The sequence below is a fragment of the Melampsora larici-populina genome (assembly GCF_000204055.1).
Source record: "Melampsora larici-populina 98AG31 unplaced genomic scaffold MELLAscaffold_25, whole genome shotgun sequence".
Taxonomy (NCBI): domain Eukaryota; kingdom Fungi; phylum Basidiomycota; class Pucciniomycetes; order Pucciniales; family Melampsoraceae; genus Melampsora; species Melampsora laricis-populina.
This window is the reverse complement of record NW_006768789.1, coordinates 273,783-298,389: the sequence shown is the minus strand read 5'-3', so window position 1 is coordinate 298,389 and position 24,607 is coordinate 273,783. Positions and strand designations below refer to the sequence as shown.

The window sequence follows — 24,607 nt, the reverse complement described above, 5'->3', positions numbered from 1 at the left end:
ATCATCTGAACAGGTATGTTTGATTTCTTTTTCCCTTCCTTTCCTCTTCCTCATCTCTGTTTATCTTCATCCCACCATCATCAATTTGGCTAATATATGCTTGACTTAATCCTCCAAAACAACAGTTTGATCAGTCAGGTCGTGCGACTGAAGGCCTGGCTTTCATTTCCTATCATAGTGAAAGTCATGCCGCCGATGCCATCAAAGCTTTCAATGGAGCTTCTGCCAAGGGTGTGTTTTGATCTACTTTACTCGATCTTTGTTACGATCTGATGTTTGTTTACTGATCCTCTGATGTTCTTCACCTCTTCATTAGGTCAACCGATTGGATTACGATACGAATTCGGTATGCCTCTTTGGGTTTGCTCATCACTAGGTTTGGTACCCAACAGAGCTGCTGGCTCGCTTCCGAATAAAGCCTCGGGTCTTCTTGGTCGGATTCATCAAGATCGGTAGGCACATTGATGCTCCTTATTCCAGTCATCTTACCGTCTCCGATGTTGATATTTTCTTTCGTTTTAGCTCAATCAAAAGAGTTAACCCATCACCGTACGAGAATGATCGATTCAAGAACTCAAGGTCTTCATTCCCACCCACTGGACCTAGAGGATCTGGTGTAAGAGATTTCCGATCAAGTAGAGGTTCAAGAGATCATCATCAACATGGACATGGGCATGGACCGATTTGGTCATCTAATGGACCTTCTCATCGTGGAAGAGAGATGAGAGGTGGCGGAATTGATCGAAATAGAGGAGGAGGTAGATCTGGAATGAAGAGTGCTAAAGATTTAGACAAAGAACTTGAAGCATTTATGGATACTACACCTCAAAGTAATTCAAAAAGTACAGAATCTAAGAATTTAGGAGATGTTCAAATGTCAGAATAAACAAAAAGCTCACCTTATATGATTTGTTATTGTATTTGATCATGTCTGTCATACAAAGATTGTGTCTTTTTCAAACAAAAAAATCGTTTCATTGGGATTGGAAAAGTTTTGAGAGGTTTTCATTTCGTCATCATTAGGAGTTTGTGTTTCTGTCTTTTTTTGTGGTACTGTTTAATTAAAGTTCATATACAGTAAAGTCTCTGAACTCGTTTTGCCATAGCATTCTTCCGTCACTCATATACCATTGATGCTTGAATTGTTTGAGTTATAAATTGAGGATCAAACAACTGCACTTTGAAGATCTACCCAAACTGAATGAATGAATGGCTTTTGCAAACTTTGATCAACATTGGAATTCAACCCAAGCACTTGAATGTGATGCACAACATGAAATGATTTGAAATATAAACAACTAACAAATACCATCAAACACCTTTGAAACCAAAAGATCCTTTTACAACAAGACTAGAGTACCAAGAGAGCTCGAGGAAAAAAGAGAAGCGACTTGAAAAGGATGATGTTGTTTTTTTTTCTTAATCAGAATTAGAAGAACCAAGATCAGATTGATCATTTTCATCAATTACTTCATCTTCATCTAAAACCAAATCAGTTTCATCTAAACTTAATTCAGCTTCTGCATTTGTTAAACATCTTTTTAATTCTTCATCTTCTTCATTCTTTGTATTTGATGTTAATGAATTTAACATTTCTAATGGAGTTTGATGAAATTTATTTTTAATTCTATAAACCAACCAACCAACCCACCAACATCCCCCCCGCCCGACAACAAAAGAAAAAGACACCAAAGTAGAGTAGAGGTGAATATTGGATTCTTTTTTCAAAAAGAAAAAAGAAAAGTCTTACGTTGGATTGGATCCTGCTTCAATTAAAGATTTTGAAATTAATAACCGATGGTTTGGATTTGAGATTTGAATTGAAGCATGTAAAGGAGTTAAACCTTGAAAGTTTAATAAATCAACATCTGTACCTTCATGTTCTAAAATCAATTCTAAAACTGTTGGTGAACAATTTATCACACTTTTTTTGATTGATAAATTTAATTCGGGATGGAAAAGAGAATCGGTTTGATGCTTAGATGTTTTGATGATGGTTCTTTTTTGGAAGGGCTTTTTTTGGGTGTTTGGAAAGAAAAACTTACGCATAGTGTAGAGCTGTATTACCTAACTGAAGGTTTTGCGAAAACCCCGAAAGAAATATCACCGATCACAAAGAAAGCCAAAAAAGCAAACAAACATGAATTCATGAAACCATCAATCTTGGAGTGTTCTGTCATTTTTTTCTTCCTAATCGAGTTGTAGAAAAAGAAGTTTTCAACATACCCCATCTGCAAAATTTATATCATAACCACCTTTTGATTCTAATTCATAAAACAATTCATCTAAATCTTGTTTTGCAGCAAAAAGTAATTGTTCATCTAACAAATCAAATCCAAGAAACGAAATTTGGTTAATTTGGTTTGATTTGATACTTTTTTTTTCGGTTGGGGTTGTTTGAAAGTTATATATAAAACTTACTTACTTGGACTTGCACCTTGGTCTTGGTTTTCTACTTCTTGAACTTCTTCTTTTGGATCGGTCATGATCTTTTGATGGTTTACTTCGGTTGAGATGTGTTGGAGTGGTGCGATCAAGGGTTTTGGAATTCTTTGACGTGTTCGATTTGAAGGTGAGCTTGTTGCTGTTGGAGTTGAAGTTGAGTGGTGCGATTGTCGATGAGTTGTAAACAGTTCAATCAATACTCGAATTACATATCAGTTGTGTTGATCGGGACCGACTCGGACTTTTATCTCTGGGCCCTCCCGCACACTGCCTCATGAAGATTCAAGGTGCAAGCTCTATAAAGCAAAAATACACTTTAAAAAAAAAAAACGGTGCAAGCTCTCAATAATCAAAGATCACCACGTTCAACCTTCACATAAAAACCCATCTTGATGAAGGTCTAAAGCAAGGCTTCAATCCCACTCCTACCTACTATTATAATATCTTATTCCAACTACCATTCCTTGGTTTCATCCTTTTGATCAAGCAACTAATTATATAAATGTCAGTCTGCCTTACTTTATGAGATAATAATGTTGCTATAAATATTTGAAGGTATTCTACACAACTCAAGAGAGTTGAATCAAGTTCAGTGGAAGAATCATTGATCACATAGAGGTCAAGAAATCATGAACTTGCATAAATATGTCATACATCAGAATGATTTTACTATTCTACATATATTCCACATGTATAATTGCGGTACACAAACTTGAACACTCAACCTAAAATCCCATGGACAAAACCCATGACAACCTGAATGTTTTTGGGGTTTTGTCCATTGGTAATCCACTTCTCTGTTGGACAAAACCAAAGAAACAATTGGGTTGTCATGGGTTTTGTGCAAGGGTTTTTAGGTTGGGTGTTAAAGTTTGTGTAACACTATATTAATAGAATCTTGCTATTTGCTTCTTGTTGGCAGCGCCTGCATAGGTGCTCCAAAGGAGCACCTACACATGGGAATTCCTCAAAAGGCTGCCTGCCTGTCCAAATTTAGTTTTTATAGACATATAGGTGCCTTATTTCTGGATCCTACAGGTTCAGAAACCTAGGCAGACGTTGAAAATTGAGGCCTACATTTGGAAAGCACATGTAGCCACAGAAATCCAGCACCTACATGGGTATTTCAACATGCAGTCACCAGAAATCCAGCATCTACATGGGTATTTCAACATCTAGGCGCCAGATCTCAGTTCCTACATAGACTTGGTGGATGTAGTCGTCATTTCAGGGCGCCTAAATGTTGCAATACCCATGTGAAAGCAGGTTTCCAGCGCCCACCATCATAGGTAAGTGTGAGAAACCATCTGTTTGGGATAAATGTAGGTTTTTCCTAAGCCTATCTGCATGAACCAAAGATTGTATGTGCTGATTGGTAAACCTAAAGCCAAATTTTCACTTGTATAGAGAGAGCTATATGGGTAACAATCAAACATGAGTATTGAAGTGGTCAACATAGACAAGAAAATCAAATCCAAGTAATCCAGTGCTCAACAAAGACAAGAAATTAAAATCCAAGTATTCCAGTGGTTGGAAAAGACAGACAAAGTGAATCCAAGTATCCCAATGGCTGGCAAAGCTGTACAAACAAAACTCAAGTAACTTGGTAAGCTTAACTAAACTCCTCTTTCAACACAACCACACCTAGTCAACTCCCTCTAATTACATACAGCTTGGGGGGGGTGGTTTTCTCATCCACTTAAAGGAATATGCACTTATAGACCTCATTTTGGTTGGAAAACCCATTTTTTGGTGGCAAAAGATCCTATGCACATAGAGAATTATGCACTTACAGGGATATCAACTTAGAGGGAGTTGACTGTATTGTTAAAGAAGGGCTTATGACCAAACCGTGGGCTTTGGCCTGATCATAACAAGTTCTTCACGTGAGTTTTGTTTGAAAGCTGGTTTTGAGGGATCTAAACAATATACAACCTTACAAAATAAATTGAATAGAGCTTGTGATAAGTTCTTCTTACACATTGCTCATGCCAGTTTTAACACCAATTTTTTTGAACAAAGTAATATGGTTGATCAGGTGTTAAGGTTTTGTAAATCTAGGTTTTGTTCTATCCTACATTACTGGGCCTATATGTGTACTTGAACCACTCAAAATCATTTGATCTTCAAGTCTATATAATTTTCTTGAAATCAATAACTTTTGACATACCAAAAGTGGTGAGGTGACACATAAGAACTCACAGGAGCTCTTCTGATTTTTTTCTGAGGTTTGCTGATGTTTAGAACCCTCAAAACAAGCTTTCAAACAAACATGATTCAACTGTTCATGTGCTCAGACCAAACCCAGGGTTCTAGTCATAAGATCTTCTTTGAGAGCAGATATGGCCGTTTCAGAAGAAAGGTTTAGTTAAGCTTATAAGTATCTTGGTAGTCAGTAAAGACAGGAAAAGTCAAAGTATTTTGTCATTGATCAGATACTAAACCACTGTATCGTCTGTTTTTCATTGGTGAATTTTGAAGTTTAATCTACTTCAAGGTAATAAAAGCTTCATTATCTGTTTCTCAATGTCCAACATATCATGAAATAGCTGTACTCAAAATTTGCTTCAGTCATCTTGACCAACCACTCAAATACTCTTTACTTTACTCTTTACTTGTCCTGTCTTTGCTGCCCACTGGCATCCTCACATTCACATACTTGTCCTGTCTTTGCTACCCACTCAAATACTTGTATTTACTTGTGCTTCCTTTGCAGGTCATCAGCAGTATTTACTTGTCTAATCAAATATTACACACACCCACTGATTATCTAGGCATCATTTCTGGATACATGAAACATGAATTTCTTTGAACAGCTGTAAACTCTGTTTGACAGATTTTTTTGTGAATCAATCAAACCTTTCATAACCCCAAAAAAATACCGCCTGGTTCAAACTCCTAAAAAACCCAAAAAAAACTCAAACTTCAGTCCTCTTCTTAAGTCAGCCAAATGTATGAATCAAATTTTCTTGAATTTTTATTCTTTTCAAAACTTTTCAAAACTTTCAATTTTTTTTTTCTTACAACATAAATCTTGATATATATATACGTATATTATAACAAAGTTAATTAAGATAATAAAAGAATGAAAAAAAGTAATCGAAAACAAAAGTGAAAGGAAAAGAAAAAACGAATGTTCTTGGAATGAAGATGGATAGAAAACGATTCAAAGGATAGAAAAAAAAGAAAGATGTATATAAAAAAAGAAAGATATGTATGACAAAAAAAGATATGTATGAAAAAAAGTTTGGTAGTTTGAAATGAATTGTCAAAAGAGAAGAAAAAGTAATAGTTATACAAAGATATCAAACCCACCCCACCAACATTAACTTTTTTTTGCTTTGCTTCATAACGCACCAAAAAAACACAATAAACAAAACATGAATTTTTCGAAAGAGAGGAAGAGAGAGAGATTTATCTTAATAATAACGAATCACCAGGTTTGATTTCGATCCGATTTAAATCTTTTAAAGACCTAGGTCTTTGATCCATTTCCGTAAACTTAGACTGAAGTAAATTCAACAAAGCTCTAGGATGTCTAAGCACATGTAACCTAAGAGGATAATCCAACAAATCCAACCATTCAAACTTGAGATCTTCTTGAAACCCAGAAGAAGCGGTAGAAGAAGGAATCCGAAACTTGGGCGGGATTTGTTCAGGAAACTTAGATTCGATTAATGTTTTATTCCTTTCTAATAAATTGATTAATAACTTTAAAGGTTTTAAATCTAAATGATTATAGATTAGGATCAGTACTGATTTCGAGTTGAAAGTGTTATTGAACTTATTGATAGGTTTTAGTGAGTTTAATCGATTGGAAATTATCCTACACCATTCTTGAATCGAGATTTCGTTTGGATGATTCGATCCTCTATAAATAGGTAAAGCCGTATTCAACAACACTTCATTTCCGAATCCTTCTAGTAAATCGAGTCGAGATTCTTGTTTGTTTAGTAAATCAATCAAGGTTTCGATCCTGATTTGTTGAATGGAATGGGTAGTCAAAGTTGAAGAAGTACTACTGAGTGTACTACTACTACTACTACTACTACTTAGGGTTGGTGAGGAGCTTGGGATGTAGGATAGGTTCGAGATTAGATCTTCTTCTTCTCGATCTGTTGCGTTCAAGGGACTCTCTGGTTCTTCTGTGTCTGATAATGTGAATTGAAACGAATCAATGGTTTCTTTTAATAATTTGTTTTGTCTTGCTACTTCTGAGAATAGTTGACTTGGATTCATTTGATGAATGATGGTTTGGGTTTGGATAAGACTGTCTGTGGGTTAAGTTAATGGTGATAAAGTTGAAATTCGAATAAATGTTCTGAGAAAGTAAACAAAAGATTGGTTTAGTGATGATTGGGTTTTAGGATAGGATTGAATCACTAACATTTAGTGATGGTGATTATTAGATTTTAGATTTCATAAAGTGTGAATCGAATGATGAAGAGAATTGAGTTGATTAAGAGTTGGACTGGATTGATTTGAATTTAAACTGATTTCACATTTAAGCTAGTCAAGTAAATTAAATCGTAAATGGCTTTGAAGTTTGAGTATATGAGTTATATGACTTGAAGTGATGAGGTTTGATGGTATACTAGAAGATTATAGATATGATGGTGAATGATGGTGTTTGTTTGTTTATCGATTGGAAGTTACATGACTCTTTCTCTTTGATTTAAAGTTTAGATTCAATTCAATTCAAATCTCATCGTTGAACTTGATCATCGTTTCACGTATGTACACAACTTCTCGCTTGTAAAACTTTAAAAATTAAAAAAAGATGTCTTCAAATCAACCAAACGCACGGAATCAACCTTTCGCTTCGACGGAGAATTTAAATCACAAATTCAAGCGTTGTTCAACAAAAATTCAAATCGACTCTCGCATTTCCTCGCATTTTTTCGAACATCACGGAGCTGCACCGACGGAGCCAAGTATCGGCTGTGTAAGTATCCGAGGTCAGTCCCGTGTCCGGCATTACGGGTCCCGAGATCATCAGTCTTGACTCTTGATTGCAAATCTTGAAAAGGTTAAACGTCAAGCTCGTTTGTTTCGTAAGTTGCCGATTCAAAAGTCAGGATTTTGGTTGTCACTTCTCAAACTACATAATCCTTGCGCTTGGTTCAGGAATGGTACGGCTTGGGTATATATGCTTGGTCAGCATTCGATCAGCATCAGTCGTGTCAAATATGTCTGATTTGTAAGATTTCCCTTCAAAACTCGGCTGATTTTAATCACACTGCTCATATTGATGTTTGCTTTATTGGGGTAGGTTAGGGCTTGTTAGGCTTTGATAGGCCTTGTTAGGCTTTTGTGATTTGTTAGGATTGATTAGGATTCATTATCATGGGTCAGGATTTATTAGGATTTGTGAAGGCCTTGTTAGGCTTGGTAGGCTTGTTAGGCCTGGTAGGCTTTGTTAGGATAGGTTAGGATAGGTTAGCACTGGTGGGCCAAGGGTTGTTTAGGGGTTAGGCTTGGTCAGGGCAGTTTTTTCCTATTCTGTTCATTCTGTGATCCAATTCCCAAGACTATGTAGACAAAAGCTGATTGCATCTTGTAGGATTGGTTAGGATTAGGTGAGGCCCAAGGGTTTGGTCGACCGGTTTGGGATTAGGATAAGGGGCAGTTTTGCTCTATATCATTTCATTTGTATGATATGTACCCAGAAATTGTAGACCAAAATATGTCATTCCATATCACTGAAAACTCAATAATCTCAAGAGTAGTCAAATTTCAGGGTGAGTATTGGGGATTATGTGCAAGCAATCATCATTTTGACACAGCATATTTGGTTTGAAGGACTGAACTAATATCACTTGGATCTTTTAATGAGGCTTTAGACACAAAGGGTATCACCAAAATGTCTAGACTGAATTTTCTTGCAAAAGAAATAAGAATTTACATTTGTTGTGGATGAAAGACATTTTCACTCTGGCCAATATCTTCAAAGGTTTGTAACCACATTCGCATAACCATGTTGTAGGAATCTTCTGGTGGAACATGTGCACCATGAACACTGAACATGACAAAGAATGTTGGTGCAATAGGTTTTTGGAGCAAGTGTTTTTGGTCTTTGATTATATTTCTCAGGAATCATCTTGTTCCCATTCCCTTTAAATAATCATTCAGCAACACTATTGACCACAAGTCTTCACCCAAGTCATCTTTCTATCTGTTTGAATCATCAATTCTGAATTTCAAAATGACATCAAGACTTTTTGTATAAAATTATTGACTTGGATTCTTATGTAGCTGAATTTATGGGATATGGAGGTATGTAGTCTCAAGATAAAAAGAAGCCAAACCCAACTTCCAGGTTGCTTCTTCATAGGTTATCCTGAGATTTGATAAGCAACAGAAAGGTAAAGCACAGCAAATCTTGCAGTGCACTGCTATGACATATTCTCTAGATGATCTTCACACCCTTGGGATCTGTATTTTTTGATATCAAGATCTTTTTCTTATGGATCCTCTCTCAAATTCATCACAGCAGACATATCTTGTCAATACCAAACCCTCTTGAGGCCATTCAAAAGCTCAGGTTTCAAATTGAGACTGCAAGAGTTTTTTGGAAGGGAAAACTTGCATGAAACCGGATCTTGATCATCTTCAATATGACTGTGGTAGAGCCTGAGGATCTTACTACAATTTTCACTGTGGACTGGCTCAGCAGACCTTGTGGTGATGTCAAAATTGATTGGACTTATGCAGTGCACATCCGGTCTAAATATCCAGAAATCAACCTTCTGCAGGCCTGGCCAAAGGGCTTGAACTCTGGAGTTGAATTAACTATTGTACTTGATACAACTCCCACCATTGGTGATAATGAAAGCCTGGTTGATTCAACCCCTACAAAAGATACTAATAGGACTTCAAACACACTCATGAAGCCCATCTCACTTCTTCCTCTGATGGGCCACCCATCTCCTGTTTTGGTCCTTTAATCAAAGCCTCTGTAACAACCCTGTGCCAGCAACGCACCGGGCCACAGAACGCATGTTTTTTTGTGCATTGCTCCGCAACACGCAAAAAGACTCAACGGCAGACGCTGCATTGCGGTAAGTACCGCAACAACAAAAGGTTTGGCTGGGTTTTGCGGCGGTCAAGGTGTTGCGCAACACAACAGGTGCAACACGCCAAAAAAATGTTGAATTTTGATTTTTTTGGGCAGTAACACAACAAATGTTGTTGCAACCCAAAATAACTCAAAATTTGACACATCTTGTTGTGCAGCGGGTCAGGCTGCAACTTTGAAATTGATTTCCTGCTGTGGTGTGGTCAGAAAAACCGCAACACAAGTGCAGCGCAGCATGCAACACCTGTGTTGCTGGCCCAGGGTTGGACTGTAATGTGTCCTATTGATGTAGAAGATCAAGCAGTGAGTTCCTGTGGATGTCTCACCTTCAAACTCACCAACACACATTGTTCCCATATGTTTGTGGTCTCAAACAAATTGGGGATACCAGTCATGTGATCCAACTTGCTCAGCATTGGATCCTGAAGTCCCAACAATCACATGCAAGCTTCACAGTGGCCGTAATTTGGTCATTGAGTGCACTTGTCAAGTTTTTGCCTGCAAGGGGAATCAAGTTCATTCCTTATAAAACTGTTTTACCTATTGGTGGAGTGTTAAGGCTCAGGGTTGGGTCTTTGGGACTGGAGTGAGGAATCCTGATACTGTCTAGTCCTATTACGAGATTGTCGGATGAAGGAAAAGGAACAACATCTAGCTAGTGGTGTGTATACAATATAGTGTTCAATCTGTGATATGTATGTGTTAGACCTTTCACAGACGGACTCGTAACATTATCCCGCCTTTAATGCCCAAGCTCCCTTTTGCAAGCTCTGCAATCTCCCCCCCCCGGGCAGCGTTAAAAAACCACTTGGGAAAAAGCTTAGCCCTCTCACATTCTTCTCCGTGCCTTTTTCTTCTTTTCAGTGTTAGGAAATCGCTTCTTGAATTCTTTTAATAAATCTTTACAATTCTTGAGGTTTGATTCTGGTTCTCACGAGTCGTGGCTTGAATTAAATCCTGTCCAATTCACTAAATACTCTTTTCTGTTTCTTCTTACTCTACAATCCAATATTGCTGAGACTTCCCATTCGTCTTCACCTTCAATTTCAATTGCTGGTCTCTCGTCCTGTACCCGTTGTTCGATTGTATCTGGATTGTGCTTGCGTAAAAGTGAAACGTGAAAAGTATTATGTATCCCCTTCATAGAGAGTGGAAGGTTTAGCGCGTAAGCAGTGCTTGAGATTACTTTACTGATATTGAAAGGACCAAGCCATCAATGTCCTGATTTGGGGCTTGGTCTCGTGGTTGTAATATTTTTTGAATCTAACCAAACTTCATCTCCCTCTTTCCATTTTGGGTTTTGTCGTACATGCTTGTCAAATTGGTGCTTCATTGATTCCTGTGCTAATTCTAAACAAACTGTCAGTTCTTTTTGAACGTCCTGAATCAGTTTTAGTCGTTCTTCTACTAAAGGGATGCATTGTTCTGACGACGGGATTAGGTTAAACATTGGGTTGAATCCGTAGTTGGCCTTAAAAGGCGATACTCCTATTGACTCGTGGTCCCGGTTGTTGTACACAAATTCTGCCGTTGGAAGCAGTGCTTCCCAATTTTCCTGTCTGTAGTCAACAAAATGTCGTAAGTAAGCTTCAATTTCTTTATTCACTATCTCCGATTGACCATCAGTTTGAGGGTGGTACGCTGTTGAAGGATGTAGTTTAATACCCAATCTCCTATCCAATTGTTGAGTGATTTTGGATACGAAGATGCTGCCTCTATCTGATACTATACTCTTTGGTGTACCGTGTAACTTCCACACGTTGTTGATCATCAAATCCGCTAATTCTTCTGCCTTCATGGTTTCTTTACAGGGGATAAAATGAGCCATTTTAGTAAGTCGATCCACCACAGTGAGTATACTATCGCATCCGTTGGAGATTGGCAGTTTTGTGATCAAGTCATATGATATGTCGGTCCAAGGCCCAGCCGGTATCGGTAGTGGTTGTAAGGTTCCGAATGGTTTCTGTGTCGAAGATTTGATTCGTAAACAGGAATCACATCCATCTACGTACCGGTTGACGTAAGCTTTCTGTGAAGGCCAGGTAAAACACCGTTTTGTGAGACTGAGCGTTTTATTCCGTCCTGGGTGTCCTGCTAGGAGTGTATCGTGTCGGCTTCGTAATATGTTGAACTTGACGTTGTCATCATTTGGTACTTCTACTTTGCCGTGTCTGTATAAGATTCCATCCTTCACTTCGTACATCCATGTGAGTTTCTTCATATTGGCAGATATGGGATTTGTGACTGATTCCATGAGCGTTGTAATTTGTTTGTCCGTTGGGTTGGCTTCTCGTATCAATTCTAAAATCTTGATGTCACTCAGCACTCCGTCGGTCTCCTCTGGCTTGGCTTCGATGTCTGAGCATCCCATCACGTCAATTTCGAACCACTTCTCGGCATCTTCTAGGTCAATTGATTCGTCTAAGAAGAATGAGTCAATGTTAGCTGAATCGGTGGTAAACGTATCAGGTCCAATGTTTTCGGGTTTCAGTAGTTGTCCAAATGTTAGTCTTTCAGCCTCTGAAGGCTTAAGATCGGGCCTCCGAGATAGTGCATCGGGTTTATCAGATTTCCGTCCTGGTCGAAATTTAATAACGAAGTCAAAGCAGCCAGGTGTTTCTGCCCATCTTGCTTGTCGGCAAGTGAGTTGTTTGGTAGTCATGAAGGTTTCCAAATTTCGGTGATCCGTGTACACTATCACTTCGAGTCGGTTTGGGTTGCACTCAAGGTAGTGGCGCCATTCCTTGAAAGATGCTACAATTGCCAATAGCTCTTTGTCAAAGATTTTGTAATTTCTTTCTGCCTGTACCAGTGACCGTGATAGATAAGCCACTGGGTGAATTTCGCCATTGTCATCCGATCTCTGTGAAAGGATAGCGCCTAGCGCGAAATCAGAGCAATCGCATTCTAGTATGAAGGGCCTGTAGGGATCCGTGATTTTCAGAATGGGTGCTGACGTGAATGCAGTCTTGAGTTTTTCAAAAGAGGTTTCGCAGGCGTTATTCCAAACATAAGGTTTGTTGAGCTTTGTCAAGTCATGAAGTGGTTGTGTTGTCTTAGAGAATTGGTCTATAAACCTCCTGTAAAAGTTAGCAAAGCCAATGAACCGTTGGAGTTTGTTTGTGTTCTTAGGAGCTGGCCAATCCTTCACCGCTTTCACTTTTGCGGGGTCCATCTTGACTTTGTTCTTTGAAATTAAGAGGCCAAGGTATTCGACTTCAGATCTTGAGAACTCGCATTTTTCGGGTTTGAGCCAAAGCTGATGTTTGTTGAATATGTCCAACACGCTGTCAACCGCGCTTTCGTGGCGAACTCCCTTCTTCGTATAGATCATCGTATCATCGAGATACGCAGCAGTGTCCTTGCCTATTCGTCCTACCATGATGTCTTGAATGAAAAACTGAAAGTAACCAGGGGCTCCTGTAGGTCCGAACGGCATCGTTAAGGGCGCAAACTGTCCTTGTTTGCAGATGAATGCCAGTATGTCTTCGGATTCTTCCTTGACGCGTAGGTTACCATATGCATTGCGCATATCTAGTTTGGTGAACCGATCCGCATCTAGCAGGCTATCAACTAGGTCCATCGTCAGAGGCAGTGGATATCGGTTCTTCACCGTCAAAGCATTCAGTCTTCGGTAGTCAAAACATGGGCGTAGATTGCCGTCTTTTTTCCCGGTGAAAAGCACTGGCGCGGCCCATGGGGATGTCGTCCTCCTGATGGTGCCGTTGTCTAAACCTGTCTTGATCATTTCGTCTAGGACCGCCTCCTCTGCCGGTGATAGGGGAATGATCCTACCGGCTTGAGGTTGTGCACCTGGCACCAAATCCACCCGGAAATCATACTTGCGTCTAGGAGGTAGGCATTGGGCCTTTGACTTCTGAAAGAGATGGAGGTGACGATGGTAATACGTTGGTACCATTTCCTCAACGGTCTTGGCAGGTAGTTTTGCCTTCTCATCTGCAGCTATTCTGGCCAAAGTCGACCACGAGGTTTTAGCCGTATCGATGATAAGGGGCCTGTTTTGGAAATGTAAGGGCTGGCCAGCTGTTTCTATGGCATGGGGGATTAAACCGTGATTGAACTCACATTGCGGGGGCTGATGCACATCAATATTGATAGCGGCCCCCTTGTCACATTTCCTAGCGTGCCCTTGCGGCTCCAATCCTGGCTTGAAAAGGGATTTTTTCGGATTGGACGAAGCTGTCGCAACAGCTGCATAGGACAAACTTGAAGGGCCACTCGGGTCATTTGGACAATTCACGATGTTCGATGTTCGAATACGGTCAATCTGTGATATAGGAGGAGATACTGGCTTGCCAGCTGCTTCAACGGGTAAGGGATTATGGGCTGGGGCGGACTCACACTGCGGGGATGCTAATGTATCAGAAATGGTACACATCCCCTCGTCACTGTGCCTAGCGTCCCTCGTGGGCTCAACTTTGTGACCAAACGGGGTTGTGTGCGGCGTAGACGAAGCTGATGAATCAGCTGCAGCGTGCTCCTGAGTCTCTTCAATCTGTGGGTTGGACTGTTGAAGGTTTTTGATAACATGAATGGGGTTGTTGAGGGTAGTTGTTGTCGGTAGCGTTCGAGGGGTCGTTGGGATCTGTGAATTTTGGGGAGTATAAAGCTTGCTAGCTGTTTCGGTGAACATCTGGGGAATGGTCATATCGTACTCACATTGCGGGGGCTGATGCATATCAATTGTGACAGCGGCCCCCTCGTCAAAGTTCCTAGCGTCCCTCCTGGGCTCCAGACCTTGGGCTTGCGAGGGTGGTTGCGGAGTTGACGAAACTGCAGATGCAGTCGCAATGTCGTGGTGATACGAGCTGACTGTACCTGTCTGCCAATTTATGCGTCGATGGTTCTTCTTGATCCATGGAATGCCGAGAATTCCGTCATATGAGTCTTTGATACGCGTGATGATAAAATGGGTCGGTTCGGTGTCATGGTCCAGAAATAGGTTGGTTTCGAAAGAGGCGTGGCTTCTTGAACCGTCGAATCCTGTCACGACTTGTGTTGCACACACTGCGTGGTTGATAAGACCAGTCTTTTGGGCAAAAGTCTCACTCAGCACGTCGTGCGTGGCACCTGAGTCTATAAGAAAGTTAGGAAATAAGGGATTGGTTGATGTGGCGCGTGGGTAATTGGATGTTGATAATGAACATTGGAGGAAAACACGTGGATCGTTTGCATTGCACGTTAAGATTCTACTTGCATCAAGTTCAATTTCAGCTATTACCCCACAATTGCTCAGGATAGGCACATCGCTCAGGCCTGAGCACCGCCATTTTTTGACGATTCAGCACAACTAGTTGTAGTAATCACATCTCCATCGCTTTTACTTCCTAACGCACTTAGTTTAAATTCTAATTCCGCGATACGGGCTTTATAACCTCCTCTATCCTTTCCTTTATCAGTTCTTCTACTAGAGCATTCATTCGCCCGATGACCCTGTTGATTACATTTAAAGCATGAACCGGATCTCATGCGCCTGGCCTTCTCCTCTTCTGACAACCAAACAAAACCTGAAGATATGTCCATAGCATTAGGGTCGGGTGCGTGAAATGTGACTGTGGACGAGTTGGCTACACCGTGTATCTTGCTGTCAATCTTAATAGCCATGTTTGCAATCTGTTCGATGCTACTGAACTCTTCTTGCATCATAACCATAGCCACCCGGATTTCTCTTTTCAATCCTTGTTCGTATTGACTGACAAGTGTAGAGGTTTCCCAACCCGTGGCTGACACGTGAATATTAAACTCGTGAGTATAGGCTGCTACAGACGTCTTCTGCGTAAGCGCTCTGATGGCTCGCTCTGCCTTCGACTTCTTTTCGGAGTCGAAGTACATTGCTTTAAAGTTGGTCACGAAGCGATCGAAGGTGACGGTGTGGCTCGTGTTGGCGTCAAAAAGTTCAAGGGTGAGGGGCTGGGCCCAGCTGCTCGCGGCACCGGTTAAGTAGGAAAGAGCAAACGCGACTTTGCTACGGTCGTTGGTAAACAAATAAGGGTGGGCTAGCATATAAAGCTGAATCTGGCTGGCAAAAAATTCAGCCGGCCCGCCCCTAGTCCCATTAAATTTATCCGGGACAGAGACCTTTGGTCCTCTAGGGGTAGCAGCGGGCATCGCAGGTTGCGCGGCAGTCTCAGAAGCAGGTTCGGAGGTCTGAGCAGGGGTTTGAGGTGTCTGGTTGGCTGCGTCAGTGGCCTGGGTTGCCTCAATCGCAGCGAGCCTGGCCTCGGCATTCAACGTTCGAACTTCAGCCTCAAGGCGTAGTCGACGTTCTTCCTGGACCGAATTTGTGAGTTCAGTCAGTTGACGTTGTAATTCTTCCATCAGATCGGGGTTAACGCGGCTAGATGGTTCAGTGATGATGAGTGTTCCGGTAAATTCGTCGGCGTCTACGAACGGAGTGGGCGTTTCGGGTTTGGAATCGTCTTCCCCGTGACTGGGTGATCTAAATGTGGGCGACGTGCTGCAGGTGTTCAATTAAGTAAGCAAATAAGGTTGCGGGGGGATCTTGCGGCAATGATATGCAGTCTAAATCTTGAATTTCTTTCTAATTCTAATCTTAGTTCTGATTCTGATCTTGTTTTTTCTTTCTTCTAAACGTTCGTTCTTCTTTTTGATTCTTGCAATTTATGTCCTCAGTCCGTCGATAGGGATCCGACAATATGTTAAGGCTCAGGGTTGGGTCTTTGGGACTGGAGTGAGGAATCCTGATACTGTCTAGTCCTATTACGAGATTGTCGGATGAAGGAAAAGGAACAACATCTAGCTAGTGGTGTGTATACAATATAGTGTTCAATCTGTGATATGTATGTGTTAGACCTTTCACAGACGGACTAGTAACATGGAGTTTAGTAAACCATAGAGACTTTGTGTTCCCCTCTCTGAGACACTCCTTTCTACCAACAAAATTTCCAAGGAAACCAAGGAATACTCTTTCATGTTCCTTCTGAAGTCCAGGATTTTGAAGTGTTGTCAAAGGTTTTGACCTGTATTTGAAAACTGAGAGTGGTTTATACATACAAGGCAAATTCAACAAAAGCCTCAAACTTCAAAGGAAAGTAGAGGGAGGAGTCCTTGAAGTCCTTGGAGTAATTTTTTAATAAATTGATGTGCCTCAGAGAGGCAAACAAAAAAATTCTTTGCCTCATGGAAATCAACAAATGGGAAAAAGTGTAAGGAAGCCAGATGATCTTGTACAAAAACTCATTCCCCTCACAGGCCAAAGTGTGCCTCTTCGTCATACGTCCCTTGCTGCACTCAAAGCATGTGAGAAGCAGTGTGGGACTTGGATAAGTTTACTTTGAAGTTCTACGGGGTCATGTTTGGTTTACAGATCTTGTTCTCATTCTCATTCTCATTCTCATTCTCATACCCAATCTCTGGCAACCCCGTGATGCTCTCATCTGCTCTCATCCAAAAATTGACAAAAGATTTAAAACTTAAACTAATGTTCAAATCAAATTAACTAATTAATGATCAATTTTGTGTATAGATCAAACATTACTCAATGAGGGAGTGAAATATTATCATTTAAATAAATTCATTTGGATCATCTGAAATGAGAAAAATGTTGAAATGATTTACTACTCGAGGTTGGTGTTCGATTAACGGAGTGGAATATGTTAGGATGGAGTTACATGACAAACGTCAACTGGAAGTCGCCGAATGATTGTAGTATCATGTCGAAAGCGGATTGGGGAAGCTTCAAAGTGTGGCAGGAAGACTTACACCCCAATGGGCTGAGTACGAAGCAGTAGTGGAATCTCAACTGTGCAGGATAGGTCCAATAGTATTCGAATCTCAACTTTCCTTTGCCAACTAGTTGTATGCTCAATCCCCAGATCCACATCTCCATAATCACACACGCGTTTCAAAGCTCTATTACATCAGTCCACTTTTCTGCGCGTGAAGATTTCCATCGTTAGGATTGTTAATTTTTTTTTTCTAGCCCATCCACCCATCAGAAAAATAAAAAAAAATATAAACGCGAAAAATTTATTCATAATATAATTCCTTTTTTTCCTCATTTTACATTTTTTAATTTAGTTGATAAGTTTTTAAGAAAAAAAGTACATCCAGAGTCTCCTTTAAAAAGTCTTATTTTAATTATTATAATCGTGTTTTTTTCCATCTATATGTGTGAAGCAGAAAAATTGTTTACAGAATAAAGTTGTAAGGCCTCAGGCCTCCCCAACAGGGGTCTTTTCGTTTTGCTCAAGTTTCAAGATAGTAGCAATTCATAAGATTCCGTTCGTGCGTGCAGTCGGCACCACTCCGCGTACTTCCCAAGAGTCCCGAAAGCCAGTGAGAGAGTCGGATCCTTCCGCATACTTATTTCAGTCTGCATCTTTCTTTAATCAAACTTGATGGATTTCCAAAACATAAAATTCTATGCTAATATATCCAGCATACACAGCCTTATAAGCATCTCGCCTTGAAATTTTCTCATCTCTACTTACTAAGTAGGCAGTATATAGTTTGTACACTACAACTTCTTAATCTGTGGCTTCTTTTGATCCATTTCTCAGAAAGTGTTAGGCATTAAAAGGTACAACAGTCTCAATCCTATTTCATTTAGTGTTGAATGATCTTTAAAGTGGATCCTATCTATTTTCTTTTGGTTTACCTCGCTCTAGTTTAACAACCTGTTTTGTTTCTTTTCTCAAAAACAAAAGGTCCTAAACAATGAAATTCTTTCATCTCTTTCTCTATAATCTCAAAGATAATTTATTAGGTTAAGGTTATATATCTAATTTGAATCATGGATCTTATATGAAAGACTAGAGTGAGGAATAAAAAATATGTATACAGCATTCGAAATGAAGATATATATAAGTAAAGATACATTGGTGAAGAGAACAAACGCAGTAATTGATGAGGTGGTCGGATGACAATCAAACTGACTGATATAAATAAGATAACACTTAAAAGTGGAAAAATCAAAGATGAAGCATAAGAGAAAGACCAAAGTCTCAAGAACCACTTCGATCACTATGTACGATCACAACTTTGCAGACCCATGAGTTCTCTGACGTTGAAGTTGATTCAAGAAAGCATACATAGATTGTAATCGATTCAACTCCACTCCAAACCGTTTAGCGATCCTAATCGGAATAGCCAGAATAGCTTCGATCTCCAAGGGTCGGTTTTGTTCCCAATCCACTAACATTGAAGGTTTGATAGCTTCACCTTTGGCTCGAGTGATCGATTCCAAGATTTCTTCTGGACTTGCAAAACCAGTGGGCATGCTTTCGAGTTGGAAAATCACGCATGCTGCTCTGAGTACTTCTTTCATACATTCGGTTAGATGAATGCGTATGGCTGGGTCTGCTACCATTTCTGGGTTAGTTAGACCTCCACATAGGATTGAGGAAGGGTTCATCGAGGCACTAAGACGGATCAGAGCAAATCGAAAGTGGGGTTAGATTGATGATATAAACTATCAGAAGAATCAGAAATCTTACTTGATTGCAAGTTTATGCCATCTCACCAATTGTAAATCTCTTTCACTATAAACTTCTGCATCTTTTATCCCACCTTGTTTTAATAATTCAACTAAAAGGTCAATTTGATGAGTCGATTTGGTTTCTAGTTCTGAATTTTGATGGGTTTTACTTTTGATTTTTTGATCATCATACTCGAATTCAAGAAACGATCCAAGACTAATTCGTGTCCATCTATTCTGACGTACGACTCCTAGTTCGATTTGTTCAGCATTTACAACCGTCACACCACTTATAATTGGAACATTTGGAAACCTTTGACGATGAATAGTTTCGATTCCTACTCCATTTTGAATCAAAACTATTGTAGGATTTGATGATTGAGTAGTTGAATTAAATAAAGGTAATAAGATTTCAGAATCATTAATGTCTCCTATTAAAACTTTTGTACAAAGGATTACGAAATCCCATTTAGGTGAATTGTTCTTTGAAGCTGAAATCACAGATGAATACACTCGATATGGTTTAAACTCATAATCGCCAAATGATCGAGTTTTCATTGATAATCCATTTGAAGATACGTGTTTATAATTTGATCTACATGTTAAGGAAACCAATACGGGCCTTTGAGGGTGATTAGGTTGGTGAAGACGTGAGCCGTAAAAGGCCCCAATGGCACCTGTCCCAACTTCAAAGCCAATCCAATGGAATTTTACATTAAATCAATCAGTCAATGTTTACTGATTTGAGCCCGAGATCCTGATAGGAGTTGATAATGTTTGACATACCAATGAGAATATGAATGGGATCTGGTTTCGAAGTTGAAGGCTGAGATTGCGTAGACATGGCTGAGACCTGAGATTGATGACCATGAACTTGGCAGCTAGCTTGCAAGCTCTTGCAAGTCAGTCTCACTTAGCCAACCTTAAGTCTGATAGCTTAGGGTAGCCTGTATCAATTTCGATCAACTTTTATTTTGTATCAAGCTTCAGATTATGGAGTCCGGGTTGTACTAAGACTTTCGTGGATGTCAGAACAATAGAAGCTAATCTGCTCAGCATAGATTTGTCCCGCAAAATGGTTGCATAGGACAACAAGTTAACGGTTCATAAAACAAATCCTCAAGTCAAAAATTGTATCAAATCAGGCAACCAAAGGAAGAAGTTTCACCAAGACATCATACAAATTTTTATCCTCAGTTCTTAAGATCAACTATTGCTGTTGTACAAAGAAAGAAGTGGACTGAAGTTTGAACTGACTTGTTTCAAATTCCAGTGTTAAGTTACAACCAAACAAAGATATGATTCTTAAAATACCATGCAATTCAAAAAAGCTCTTTTTACAAAACCAAGCAAAACTTTTTTAAAGAACAGAACAGAACAAACAATACACGAATCCCATGCTATTGTGTCAATCATAAATCAAAACAAACCACAAAGAATATTCTTCATTGATTTGAAGAATCAGAAGAAGATAAAGGTGTACTTAAAGCTTTTAGATCAGGTTCAAATCGATCTTCAATAGGTACCACTCTTTTCAATTCATTGATCCACATATACTTACTAAACAAACACCATAACCTACGAAACCAAACGTTTTGAGAAATATGTTGATTAAAAGACCGTCTAGCATCATAATATTGTTGAACAGTCGACAAAAAGATCGTATGATGATTAGATAAATTATGATTAGTGATTCGAACGGGTTTCAAATCAGGTAGAGTTTCGTTTGGGTTGACTGATGGGATCGAAAGGTTTTTTTCAATGGTTGGATGATGATTAGAACAATTGAAATGTGAAAGGGTTTGGGAAACAAGTTTAGATAACCGTTCAGAGTCTCTTGAAGGATGTAAGAGAGGACGTTGGAAGCTAGGAAGAAGTGACTTGCGAATTTGATGATGTTGATATAAACTTAATGGTAATGAAAATAAAGAGGTGTATTTCGAAATCAATGAACTTGATTCTAGCATCATCGTCATTGGAAAACTTGGATCGGTATGAACGATTCGACTGTTGTATACACCAGATTATTAGAGTTTGCTAAACTTTTGATCGTGAAGTTGATCACAAACTTACGATATGGCAGCTGCGATTGCTCGATGATTTGCATGACCTGATACACCGTGATGATCGAAAGTGATTACCTTTGATACCAAAAAGAATCACAAATATGATCAGGAATGTTCATAACCAATCAAACCTTTTGAAGAACTGATCAAAAGCCTTACTAAATCAATCTTCCAAAGCTCAACATAAAGTTTTACAAATTCAGCGATTTTATCCTCAGGCCACCACACCGACATACTATCTGGTAATTCCCTGTATGTATACAGAAATGAAGAGTTGTCAAAATGGATTTGAAATGGATTATCAGGTTTGAAACACGAACGGATGATCAATCACTATACAATGATCACTTATGATTCCAAATGCCCAACATGAAGCTCTCATCTCTCGAGTCCTTTTCAAACCTAATCCATCAGCGTTTCCTATGGAAAAGGTATCAAGCGATCATCAGGATGACTACGAGAATTTTGATCAGGATTAGGGATAAGATCTTACCAGATGAAAGTGAAAGAATGTGACCTATTGGACTGGTGAGCAAAGTCTGATTGATAGGATGCGTGTTCGGCCGAGGTTTCTGACCTGAACTTGATGATGATCTCGTTGAATTACTGGTTGAATTGAGAAAGCCAGGTTCTAATTCGGTAGTATTCACATATCTAGGTAATAAAAGGTTAAGTAAAGTGGGAGAGAAGAACAAGCATTCATCATCGGCTTAAGATTCGAAAGAACAGAAAAAAAACATCATATATCAGTTTGAGTGAAATGGATCAACTAGTTAGATTTGAAGATGAAATCAACCTAACGATGTGCCACTACTAATAAGACACGTTTAGATCTTGTGATATTTGGACTAACCCACCAATCTCCTTCGAATTGATCAATAAAACCTTCTTCTGTAAACTTATTTCCAATAGGTGGCCAATCTTTAAAAGAAATCACTAAACAATAAAACAAACTGATCGAGATCAAACTTGATAGAATGATTAATTTTATAAACCAATTTTTTGTAAATCGATGAATCAATCTAGTAGGTCTTCTGATAGGTTTGTAAGGTGTATGAGTTGGTTTTGTGGGTTGGTTTGTTGAGGTTTGTTGGGTTTGTTGGTTTGGTTGGGGTTGTAGTTGGATACGATGATGTAGACCAGAAGGTGGTGAACGTCGTCCTATCATTTTGTGTTTGTGATTGAGATTGAGAAAGTTGAAGAATCCGATCGATCGAATAAAAAGTGTTGAGTCACTCTAAACTTAAGCTTAACTGTATTTATGATGGGTTGGTCCACCACATTTTCCTTCATCAAGTCAAATTGAAACCTTCATCTCAAACTTCACACATCACTTCCTTTGTTCAACTTCATCATCAAGGACTCCCTATCAATCCCATCCAGATTTAAGCACCTGGTTTCCCACCATATTAGATTCCCTCTGGAACCACATCTAAACTTATCCGTATTCTTGGTACATAGTCAATTTAAAACTTGGTATAGGATCAAGGATCTCCAGAGTGCAAACAATAAATTCAGCATGAACTCCTTCAAAAGCAAGAGGAATTATGAATTGATTTACAGAGCTCTGATAGAAGTCCCTACAGAGGAATAACATTGGAGATGCTAAAAGTGCAACTCAGGATCTAACAAGAAGCTAAAGCCGAGATGGAATAATGCCAATTTTGAAAAGCACATCACATTGCCATCATCCCTGATCACATGGAAAGATAAATAATGAAGTAGAAGAAAACCAATGAGAAACTTGTTTCATATACATGGCTCTAGAGTCTTACTTCAGTTTTGCCTGTCTGCTATATCACAAATTCTAGAAAAATAAGGGACAGTAAAGTGTAGCAAAAAAAGCTAATTGGCAACAACAATAGGTCAGAATGAATCTCTTTCAGAATCAAATGGCCATATGAAAATTAAATCATACATGCCAGACTTGATTGTGATTGCAACTGGGCTCCATCTTATCTATTATACTACACAAAGTTCTTCTGGAACTTTTCCACAAAGGCAACACCGGGTAAGCAACGCAACAACGCGCTACGGCTACCTTTTGCGTTGCGTTGATCCCATGGTGTATTTGTTACGGTGTAGCTTTTGGCAGCGTTGCGGTCGCAAAAAAAGGCCAAAATGAGCCATGACGTAGCGTTGCTCAAAGCAGTTACGCAGCATCCGTTATCAGCAACAAGCTGGCGCAACATCGTTGCGCATCGCAACAATGCGTTATCAGCAGCGCTAAGACGCAACATGGGTGTAAAAGTGTTAAAATATTCAATTAGATGAAGGAATCACAAAAAAACTGATTTGTATTGAATATTTAAATGTAATATAAACTAGAAAACTAGACATTTGATGAAAAAAAACAAGTTGCCGCCTAAATTCAAGTCATTATGATTCCCAAAGTTTTGAAAACTCGTACAAGCTCCTCATAAGTCTCACCCAACTCCACACCTTCCCTCAGCCACAGCCTACTAGATACCAGACGTTCAATTGTTCTTGCAATGAGGCCACCACGACTGCTTGAGCAAACATTTGACGCACACGAGAAGATGCGCTCGGGAGCGCATGACGAGCCTGTTGAGGCCAAGTAGTCTCTGGCCATGAGGGCCAGGATTCGATAAGATCGTTCATGTTTCTAAAGATTAAACAGGACAGACGTGTTTAATGTGGATGACAAGCACAAAGCATACAAAGATGTGGTACTCACCTCCCACCATGCAAGGCCGGAAGCAGGATCTTGCACATTGTACTCGTCAGCCTTCATTTTATCGACACGCTGCAAGTAGTTCTTGATCTGGATGTCTTCAGCTTCTTCGATCTGTGCATCCTTGTCCAAATCCTCGCAGAAGATGTCAGGCCTCGGTGATGATGTTGCAGGGTTCTGGCTGTTGGTAGTCCGAGGCGCTTTGTTGGATGTTGCATTCAGAGGATATTCTAGTTCATATTGTCGATGAAGCCTTCGCAAAGTCGCTTCAGCTTGGATTGTCACCACAGAGTTCTCACCGAACCACTTTGCAAAGAACTTAAGCCAAAAGAATGGATGAAGCACTGTGGCCATCACAAGTGTTTCGCATCCCAAGGCTTCTTGCAAGTACTCGACCGTCTTTTCTTTCATCTTGCAAAGCATTGGGTAGAGGGCATCACTGGTGCTTAAAGGTTCAATCTTCTTTTCAAGGGACGAGCGGAGTTCCACGTATTGGGGGATTACCATACAGCCCGTTGGGCCATCGCCCTCCATGAGCAAAGTCATCCTAAGGAAAGGCTTGAATACATGAAATCAATTAAGGTGGTGTCAGTGTAAGAACTAAAAGCAATCAATAAAACAAAGAAAAACATGTACCTCAAGTTCATTGTTGATTTTACGGACTTGGGCCCACTCGGATGTTGTCATCTCAAGCTCATGAAAGTATCCGTAAGGCTTTTTGTTTTTGCGTAAAGGTCGATTTTTTGAATGGACCATATTCAAATCATTTCGACATAACTCATCAATGACCTATTGATGGAATCAAGAAAGGTGTCAGCGGTGGACAGCTGGTACGTTGTCAAAAATTCCATCTTACCGCTCTA

General features: G+C 39.7%; 6 protein-coding genes across 6 annotated transcripts; 2 read left to right on the top strand and 4 right to left on the bottom strand.

The window, feature by feature from the left end:
- Positions 1-1,419: 1,419 nt before the first annotated feature.
- MELLADRAFT_64265 (uncharacterized protein) lies at positions 1,420-2,486 on the bottom strand (the record flags this gene model as incomplete). Its single annotated transcript, XM_007411399.1, has 5 exons — positions 1,420-1,627; positions 1,751-1,901; positions 2,046-2,067; positions 2,227-2,321; positions 2,426-2,486. 5 exons carry the CDS (start codon positions 2,484-2,486, stop codon positions 1,420-1,422), a joined length of 537 nt encoding a protein of 178 aa, XP_007411461.1.
- Positions 2,487-5,398: 2,912 nt separating this feature from the next.
- Positions 5,399-7,064, bottom strand: MELLADRAFT_78138 (uncharacterized protein; the record flags this gene model as incomplete). Its single annotated transcript, XM_007411398.1, has 1 exon — positions 5,399-7,064. The coding sequence occupies one exon, from the start codon at positions 6,682-6,684 to the stop codon at positions 5,860-5,862; it is 825 nt and encodes a 274-aa protein (XP_007411460.1).
- Positions 7,065-7,225: 161 nt separating this feature from the next.
- On the top strand, positions 7,226-8,062 carry MELLADRAFT_107744 (uncharacterized protein; the record flags this gene model as incomplete). Its single annotated transcript, XM_007411571.1, has 4 exons — positions 7,226-7,390; positions 7,475-7,499; positions 7,781-7,854; positions 8,009-8,062. The coding sequence occupies 4 exons, from the start codon at positions 7,226-7,228 to the stop codon at positions 8,060-8,062; spliced, it is 318 nt and encodes a 105-aa protein (XP_007411633.1).
- A 1,000-nt stretch (positions 8,063-9,062) lies between these two features.
- MELLADRAFT_64263 (uncharacterized protein) lies at positions 9,063-9,392 on the top strand (the record flags this gene model as incomplete). Its single annotated transcript, XM_007411572.1, has 1 exon — positions 9,063-9,392. One exon carries the CDS (start codon positions 9,063-9,065, stop codon positions 9,390-9,392), a length of 330 nt encoding a protein of 109 aa, XP_007411634.1.
- A 9,147-nt stretch (positions 9,393-18,539) lies between these two features.
- MELLADRAFT_64262 (uncharacterized protein) lies at positions 18,540-19,827 on the bottom strand (the record flags this gene model as incomplete). The annotated part of the gene is made up of 3 exons (XM_007411397.1): positions 18,540-18,927; positions 19,003-19,660; positions 19,770-19,827. 3 exons carry the CDS (start codon positions 19,825-19,827, stop codon positions 18,540-18,542), a joined length of 1,104 nt encoding a protein of 367 aa, XP_007411459.1.
- Positions 19,828-20,260: 433 nt separating this feature from the next.
- On the bottom strand, positions 20,261-22,259 carry MELLADRAFT_116860 (uncharacterized protein; the record flags this gene model as incomplete). The annotated part of the gene is made up of 6 exons (XM_007411396.1): positions 20,261-20,990; positions 21,057-21,124; positions 21,209-21,299; positions 21,370-21,469; positions 21,627-21,758; positions 21,851-22,259. The coding sequence occupies 6 exons, from the start codon at positions 22,215-22,217 to the stop codon at positions 20,429-20,431; spliced, it is 1,320 nt and encodes a 439-aa protein (XP_007411458.1).
- Positions 22,260-24,607: the final 2,348 nt, after the last annotated feature.